Source organism: Megalobrama amblycephala, linkage group LG6, assembly GCF_018812025.1.
Source record: "Megalobrama amblycephala isolate DHTTF-2021 linkage group LG6, ASM1881202v1, whole genome shotgun sequence".
Lineage (NCBI taxonomy): Eukaryota > Metazoa > Chordata > Actinopteri > Cypriniformes > Xenocyprididae > Megalobrama > Megalobrama amblycephala.
Window position 1 is genome coordinate 29,415,591 of NC_063049.1, and position 9,170 is coordinate 29,424,760.

General features: G+C 35.1%; 1 protein-coding gene across 9 annotated transcripts; it reads right to left on the bottom strand.

Annotated features, from left to right (window-relative positions):
• Positions 1-760: 760 nt before the first annotated feature.
• On the bottom strand, positions 761-6,994 carry zgc:113314 (uncharacterized protein LOC619272 homolog). 9 transcript variants are annotated; one of them, XM_048193787.1, is made up of 9 exons: positions 6,789-6,989; positions 6,027-6,151; positions 5,876-5,911; positions 5,699-5,776; positions 5,413-5,541; positions 4,593-4,721; positions 4,344-4,472; positions 2,859-2,910; positions 761-1,068 (listed from the first exon to the last, which is right to left on the bottom strand). In XM_048193787.1, exons 1-8 carry the CDS (start codon positions 6,838-6,840, stop codon positions 2,869-2,871), a joined length of 720 nt encoding a protein of 239 aa, XP_048049744.1. In that variant the 5' UTR covers positions 6,841-6,989; the 3' UTR covers positions 761-1,068; positions 2,859-2,868. The 9 variants fall into 9 exon arrangements, with proteins under 9 accessions (XP_048049744.1, XP_048049742.1, XP_048049750.1 ...); XM_048193785.1 differs by having other exon boundaries at positions 761-1,214; XM_048193786.1 differs by lacking the exon at positions 761-1,068 and adding an exon at positions 1,531-1,588.
• Positions 6,995-9,170: the final 2,176 nt, after the last annotated feature.

The window sequence follows — 9,170 nt, forward strand, 5'->3', positions numbered from 1 at the left end:
TGAGAACTGGTATTATAGGGTCTGAATGCCAGGTTGTAGGTCCAATATTTATTTGAATGAAACAAGAATTTTATGCTCTGCACATATAATGGTCTTTTACTGTTTTTTATGTCAAGATTTTATCTGACCCCAAATAAAGGTACTACTACAATGACTGAAGCCCTGTCTTATTTTTCTATTGTGCAATTTGTATTAAATTAATTTCACCAATCCTTTAAAATTAATAAACCCTGACATATGACATCAACACAATGATGAAAAATAAAATCGTATTTGCAGAAAAGGCATACAAAATGTACATCATATAGTACATTTTGTACGCCTTCTTAAACTGGATAAAAATTAAACTTCTCTGCCCTCTAGTGCACATTTCTTTAACTTCATTTTTTTTTCACAAAGTAATCATTAATTTGTTTATAACTGTTATTACCAAGGCCTAAGCCCATTCAAAAGCACAGCGAAAGAACAACAAAATGTCTCAAACCACATGAATAATGTAAAGTTTAAACATGTCAAAACAGCACTGCAGTGTGATATTGCAGGTTTTGCATATTAACTGCATATCCTAATCTCAGAGTCAAAAACATTACTTTGAGAGCCAAGTCACATTTTGCAACTTAATGTACAAATTACCACAGTCATGTGTGAAAAACAGTTATTCATGTGAAATTCATGTGATCATTATGCCACTTAGAGCGCAATCACATTATAACATGTTTAGATCAGTTGTGTGATGGCAGAAATGCAGTCAGAAAAAAAGTATTGTGTATGAGATCATATTTATTTTGTATCTATATCGATGTAAGTGCATTTGATACTATTCATTTGATACTGTGCAGATAGAAGAAATGTAAGAATAATTAAATAATGAAATAATCAGAAATTTCTCCGAACATTTCCATCTGATTTTCCATGTATTTACCATCCACTTTGATATCAGTCAGTCACACTTGTTTGTCTTTAGCGCTCAAATGCCTTCTGTTCTTCATTACAAGCAAGCATGTCCACTATGCTTGCTTTAATCCTGGCAAGTTAAATCCTGTTAAGTTCTTGTGCTTCTGAAGCTCACTGGTGAAATGGTGATACCAAGGTGAGGATTTGTTAATCAAGTCTTTTAGAAATGCAGTTCAAATTTTTATTAACCCTCAGGGGTCTGAGGCTGATTTGGGGCCTGGAGAAGTTTTGACATGCCCTGACATTTGTGCTTTTTTCAGCTGTTCATAAACATATTAATGGAAAAAGTGTCATTACACTGTATTCAGCACAAACTAGGCTACAATAATATGTAAGGAACATGTATGTACATGTTTGTATTTTTGAAGGAATAACGTTTATGCGTGGTTATTGAAAAAACAAAAAACTTAAGTCACTGAAATAAAGCCAAAAAACATATATTAAATCTGTGTTCACAAGACTTCTGGGTATTGGAGGTTGTAGACTAGAGTTTTTGCTTCAAAATTGTGTAAAAATTATCATTCCTACTCCTTCATATAAAACAATAGAGATTTAAATTTTCAAAAACATCTTTGGTCAAGAAACACAGTATGTGTGGAGGCGTGAATCCTCATGAATAATGGGTGATTCTCACCTGAGAAGACAAAAGAATCACATAAAGAGCTCTAATGAGCTGCATAAATAATGAGCTCTTTCAGTCAGGTAGGCTGTGAAAAAACCCTCTGTTGATCATGTCTCAAGCTCATCATAATATAAATCAAACATACAGAAAAAACAGCAATACTGTGAAATATTATTACAATTTAAAATAATGGTATTCTATTACATTCTTTAAAATATAATGCATTTCTATGATACAAAGTGTCTGAACAGTTATGTTACCTCTATGGCATTTCATATAGCCTTCTAGCTTAAAAGCATGCACATTTGGAGAAATATTGATGGATTCTCATGTTTATGTCAATTTTCTATACAGAGGAGTAATATTTATTCAATATTTATTGTTATCACTATGAACGCTGGATACTGTTTCAATTCATACTGCAGCCGGAGGGCGCTCTGTGCACTTTTAGTCCACAAATGCCAATGCTAAAGAAGAATAGGCAATCCAGGAAATAACTGAACTAACAGAGGCCAGAGATCGCTAACTATGGCTATTCAAAACACTTTTCAAGACAATAAATACACGATTGAGACGATATATGCATGTAGTGACTGAATTTGGCTCTGAATAGCGCTGACTCCGTGGGCGTGGCCGCATTAGCGGATAATGAGCTGAATCAAGGACTTCTGACATGGCTCTCTTTTCATACAGATTACATAAACACAGAATGTTTGTTTTTGATTTGACTTACACGATTTAAAACCTGACATTTCAACGTTTCTTTAGACACAAGTCTAATTTTTTTGTGATTAGTATTCATTAAGTTACAGTTCATTTTCTGAGAACTATCAGATTGGAGTTCGTTCAGAGGGAGACGAGAGATCACGCATCATGTTAGTTTTCTTTATTTTACAAAAAGCACAACATTTTGTTTTTACTCTGAGTGTACACAAATAAAAGAAGATATTCCACAGATTAAAATGGTGTATTTTGAGTCTCTTTCACACTGGTTAGAAAAAAAACGCGGTGATCACGCCGGCGTGACCGCCGACCCGAGGGAGTTAATGCACTGACACTTGTTAGCCTATAAATGGAGAGAAAGAAAGTGTTACCCTGAAAATAACCTTCCACCTCAAATAACATTTGCCATTGGTTGTTTCTCTTTCTAGCTGATGAAATGTTTCTCTTTCTATATGAAGGAATGATTTAATTTAGTCTTTCTTGTAAATGTGCAACTTACAAAAAAAAAACACCCATATTCTTAAGTGAAAGTAACACATACGTAAACCAAAAGTCTCACCTGTTTCCATCTATGCTGATCTATGTTGAAGCTTCCTTTTCAAAATGGAATCCTAAAGTTATAGAAACAAAAGTTATGTACATAGATCATACATGGCACTAAATAGCTGGATTTTCAATGAGGGAAAACATAAGCATACATGCACAATAGACCCCTTAATCACCTACGTCACGGTGACGTCACCGCTCTAGCTGGAGGCAAAACATAAATAAGAACTCATAGCAGGCGCGCTAAAAGTTTGAGGTTTTGACTTTAAAATGTCATCTTGTTGTGTTTTTGGCTGCCAGAATAGAAGGAACAGGACTTTTGGTTCAAAACTAAAGTTTTACCAGATCCCGGCAGACATTCCTTCACAGAAATCAAAAAGATAATTGTGGTTGAATGCAATACGGCGTACAGACTGGACAGAGACAATCATAAATAATGCTCGTGTTTTCAGTGCACACTTCATATCAGGTAAAATAATCGATGTATATGTAATGGTGTGTTGGTTTTATCTAGTACAAATCAGCAAGTTTCTGTTTTATAGGTGAAAAGTCGCCAATTTTCAGCGCACTAGCTAGCTTAAATGTTAAACAAACATACAGCGATAGATGTGTGTGCCATCCTTTGAATGGTCTCTATAATCCACATTGCTAGCCACAATCATAGTTAGCCCAGCGTTAGGTTACATTAGACAATATGCCTCGACAAAATTCCCCGAACCACCCGAAAGTAATTCATATGTTGTCTAGGAAATATCCAAAACTTAAGTTAATTTACAAAAATAGCTGTCACGGTCAGTGATTGTACATATTCGGACAGTTATGAACCTTCTTCTGCATCTATGTTTAATAAATCCCTCCTAAAACATGCTAGCTTACGCTTGTCAACATTGAGTCCAGCGTCTCTTTTTGCCTCCAGCTAAGCCCCGCCCACCAGGAAACGTTGCAATGTTTACAAACTTTTAAGGGGTCTATACTAAAGTTCAGTGTCTGAGTTCAGTGTCATTCCAGCTGGGTTACAGTTCTGCATCTAAACACCTGAAGTGTTTTTCAAATGGTAGTCAAACCTTATAGGAAGGTTCCCTTGATCCAGTCTCTCAATAATAAAAGTCTCTTGATTTTTAAGTTACATGCTTGAAATTGAAGGACAAACTGGGCTATGAAACAAATTTGCTAGCACCCTTTTTGACCATGGTAAAGATTTTGAGATTATTTTATTCTTTTTTATACAATAATACCATATCTGCTCCGGGTTTGTGTGTCCATGGTTTGTAGTGTGTGTTTTTTCACTATTCTCTGCTCCTAATTTGTGTACATTAATTTGGATGGGTTAAATGCAGAGGACAAATACTGAGTATGGGTTGCCAATGCCATACTTGGCCTTCACGTTGCTTCACTTACTTTTCATGTTTCTGATGTATAAATGTGGCTAACAAATGCTATAGTAAATACATAAGCAAACAAACAAAACACCTGTACAAATATGATCTTAGTATGATACCTTTTCCTTAAGTAGTGTCTTCATGATAAAGTCTATGATAGGAAGCATGTTGATCAACTGCCCTTTCTTCCACTGTCTGTAAAAATTCAACAGCTCTACTCTAGCGCACCCTTCTTGACACACTGAGGACTAAAGAAAAGAAAGAAATTAACTAAGCAGATAGATTCGCTTTCAAATGCAAAAGCTTAAAATGACCCTGCATTCAGTATAATCATGTATTGAAACTTTTTTTTTTTAATCATCACTGACCTTTGGAAGGGACTTCAAAATATGAATAAACCAGAGAAAATCTTTCTGAGCTTCTGTCAGTTTCTGAAATTGATCTTCTCTGATGTTTAGACCTTCCAGACTCCTTCTGAATCTCTCAACATTGGAAATCTGATGAGATACAAATATTGAAACATTAACTACCTTTTAACAGTTATTTTTTTTTTGCATCTGCAATACTATATCCTAAAAGACACAGGCTGATTGATTATTAGTTGTCTTGAAGGCATTAGGGTTGAATGAATGTTTGCTCATGGTTCTGATAGCTTTCTGTAGGCTGTTGATGCAAGTACATGAAACACTGCATTACCCTTTATGGAGCTCACCAGCAGCAGTAGAATAACATCAGCATTACTACCTATAAATATCATTAACCATAAGCGTTACCAACAGTATAATGGCTTCTGATGAAACAAAGGGACTAATTAGAGAAACTCCCTAACTGATTATCTTGTTTCTTTCTCATTCTCCTTTACTTCCTTGAAATAAATACACAACTAAAAGCACATATACTGCAGTTGATTACTTTAACATACACGCAAATCATTCAAAATTCTATGAAAATTTGTGAAGTGTGTTTCTTCCATGGAATATTTCGCCATGGAGTTCTGAGTTCTTTAAAAACTAATCTTTGTGGGAGTCATGCATGATTCAATAGACTTGCATTTCCTGATAAAGTTACAGGCCCATTGGTGCTTTATTTCCGGACCAAAGCCAATTTTAACTCTCATTTGGCACTTTCTGAGGTGTTAAATTTGGACCCTGTGTTAAGGTATAAATATAGATCTTGAGCCAATTTTACCTTGCCTAGGTGGCTTCTGTATTTTGAACGCAAACACTTAAGTTCCTCAGACCATCTGTCTGTAAAAACTTTACACTCCTCCAAACTCAAATCATCTACCACACTGTAAGCTTCAGACTGTCGAAAAACCTAAAATAGAAAATAGAAGCAAAACTTAGTCACTTAGTGTCTAGACAAAAGAATGATGGTGTAGATGATCTCATTTATAATGAAGGCATGTGAAGACAGAGACAATATGCTTGTCAAACGTCTAATACCTTACAAACAGTAACAATGAGTAATGTACCTTTGTTGTGACTCTTTCTAACTGTGTTGCCAGGTCTCCTATAATGTGTTTAAAAGTGTCCAATGTGATGCTTTGTTTCTGTGTGGATGCAAATACACAAATCATGTAACAAAAAGCAAAGCAGTCATTCTGGGCTGATTTAGCAAATGAATCCAAGTAAACTTGTTGAAATTTTACCTTTGATCCTAATGTAAACGTTGTCATTCTGTTTATCTATTCAAAAATTAGGAATGGACACAGTTAAAGATAGCAATACAAAATACCCCTGTAGAAGTGCAATGTTGATTTTTCTTTATATATTGTAATTGTTTATTGATAAAAAACTTGCCAGTGTAGAAGACAACGTTGGTTTTGTGAATGGTTCAGATGTACAATCATATTGTATCTTCCAAGAAACATTAGTTTCCCATGTAGACATGACATCTTGTCCTTTAAAAGAAGTCAAGTCACACACTGTAGAATGGAAATCCGTAATCTAGATATTGCATGAGCAACTAAAGCCAACCTAGTGTGCAGCGGTAATACTGTTTTTATATCGGACATTCGATTGACGCTCGTTGAAAATTAGGGAGTTCCCAAAATTGCACGACATTCAAATATATAGGCTATATATATATATATATATATATATATATATATATATATATATATATATATATTTTTTTTTTTTTTTTTTTTCTTTTTTTTTCTTTCACTTAAAAAAAATAAAAAATATTCGAACAAATGCAATTTAATGTAAAAGCATAAAATAGTATTTTTAAGCCATAGATTGTTTATTCGTTTTAAAATGTAACGTAATTAGCCTATAATATTGTGTTGTAACATTTTCTTCAGAAAATGGCATTTTACTTATGTTAGGCTAATTTTGTTTTATATTATGGTTTAAAAGTTTTACTGAACATACATACACTTTTAACCGTTCGATTATAGAAAGGCAACTTAAATGTCAAATTAATTTTCAATATAAACCTGTAAATTTAAACCGAAAACGAGAGATCAGTTTAAAATTCAAACGTAGCCTACATATCTCAATCACCATCTCAGGATCATCACTAGCAATCATTTTTATCTGAAAGTTTTATTGATTTACCGTTCCTAGGCGAATCATGCCGGTTCCGAATGGACTTTGATAAAATCCCCATTGTTCGTGTCCAATCGTACAGCAGACAGACGAGAGTTTGAATTTGAAAGCATACTGAACAGCAGCTGTAGCTGTAGGCTACATTTCCTTTCTTTACATTGGTCTTGGTTGTCACGTGATTTACTGGAAGAGATGTGTTGTACCATTTTGGGAGTGAATAGCCCTGTCCAGTAGAGGTCTGCAAAATGTTTATTTCCGCATGCCAATACGGTGTCCATTTTAGGACATTCTCACATCTCAGTCATACAAGGAAAAGGCATCATGCCTCATACTAAAAGGCTTCAGTCATCGGACAAAATGGCATCGTGCCTCAGACTGAAAGGCTTCAGGTCTCAGGAAAAACGACGTCAGGGGTCAGGTCTCATACAATTAGGCATCGGACAAAACAGCCTCAGACCAAAATGCATCAGATGAAACGGACTCAGACAAAAAGGGATAAGAAACAGACTGAGACAAAACGGCCTCAGAAAAAAAGGCATCAGACATAAAAGCATCAGACAAAAAGGACTTAAAGGTGCTCTAAGCGATGTCACGCGTTTTTAGGCCAAAACATTTTTGTCACATACAGCAAACATCTCCTCACTATCCGCTAGCTGCCTGTCCCCTGAACACACTGTAAAAAACGCGGTCTCTGTAGTCGCCACAAGCTCCAAAAATGGCAACAAAAATAAACTGGTGCAGCCTGGACCACAAAAACATAATAAACATGCTCCAGCCAATAACCGACAAGAATGATTTTAAATGCACATTCATGATTGTTTCAGGAAGCACGGAGGGGAGGGGGAGGAGGAGGAGGAGGGAGGGTCTAGCTAGCCTCTGTTTTGTTTGACAACACCTCAAACATCAACAGGAAGTTACTCCACCCAGGATCACTTAGAGCACCTTTAAGGAAGCAAATTGCCCTGCCTCAAAGTGGCGTCACATGTACGCAGTTTTCTAACTGTTAACTGTTACACCAAGTTGTATAAAACATACTGAATTATTCTGTAAATTTGTATTATTCGCTAGTTTTATTTGTTTGATAAATAACACATTGCTTGTATTGCAAACTATCGTGAACACTTATGAAAATTAACCATGGTTTTATTATAGTAAAAGTGGGGTAACTATGATTTTTTTGTTAGATTGATACTATTTGAATACTATTTGTTAACTACAATAACCATGTTTTTTGTTTTATTTGTAGTAAAATTATGATTCATTTTCATAAGCAAAGTAAAAAAATCTTTAGAACTATTAGACTGCGTTGTTATAACCACAGCTGCTTTGTTTACAGAGGTAACCAGGGAAACGGCTTTATTTCTGCTGTTCCAGCGCCCCTACTGTCGATTACATTTTAATTCAGATAATTGCTGTTTTTCTACAGAGTGCTGACCAATGTGAAAATTGCTGTTCTTTTCTGTATAGAACCTTACCAGTGTAATATTTAATTAAAGCTTTAAGAATAAAATAACATCATATAGCCTACAGCTTACACCTTTACCTTCTTATATATATATAATCATAACAAAAACATAAAGAACATTGTTAAGGGATAAATAGCCTACATGAATACCATCAATAGATAGATTCTTCATAATTAACATGCATGCACACACACCTTACATCAATCAATTTTGTAATAGTTACAGATAAATATAAAAGGGGGGGAGAAAGAAAAAGATAACTGAAGGATTGCATTATGATGGGATAAAAGCCAATAGAAAGTTTTATAAAACATAACCAAAAAAAAAAAAAAAACTGATGACTTTTAGTCTGATGCCTTTTTGTCTGAATCTGTTTCATCTGATGCCTTTTGGTCTGAGGCTGTTTTGTCCGATGCCTAATTGTATGAGACCTGACACCTGACGTCGTTTTTCCTGAGATGTGAAGCCTCTCAGTCTGAGGCACGATGCTATTTTGTCCGATGACTGAAGCCTTTTAGTCTGAGGCATGACGCCTTTTCGTTGTATGACTGAGGTGTGAGAATGTCCTAAAATGAACACCGTATGGCTGGCGTTGTTCATTGGCCAGACATCGACCAAAAAAAAAAGCAATAAAACCGACATTCTGAAACGTCGCCAGTCAGCGTCATTCGTTCTTGCGTGGATGTTAAAAAATATTTCATTTTGCAGTATAGCTAGTAAGCCAAACGTTTTCGTTTATGTGTATTTTTGGCTTAGCCTATAGACATGTTGTAGGCTATTTAATGTAGCCTACTTTTCTCTGTGATATTTAGCCTATAATTTGTTACATTTTGTCTCTGACATTTTTTTATGAAGGTAAATCAGTAGCAAAACTCGAGAGGTTGCTGATTTGAATGTGAGAACCTGTCGTATTAATATTTGTATT

Excerpts from the sequence above, each read along its gene's own strand:
- zgc:113314 (XM_048193787.1), bottom strand. The coding sequence starts at position 6,840 with ATGGGGATTTTATCAAAGTCCATTCGGAACCGGCATGATTCGCCTAGG. Across the intron at positions 6,152-6,788 it reads GCATGATTCGCCTAGGAACG|TGTGTGACTTGACTTCTTTT; the intron begins GTAAATCAATAA and ends TCCATTCTACAG. Across the intron at positions 5,912-6,026 it reads CAACGTTGTCTTCTACACTG|ATAAACAGAATGACAACGTT; the intron begins GCAAGTTTTTTA and ends ATTTTTGAATAG.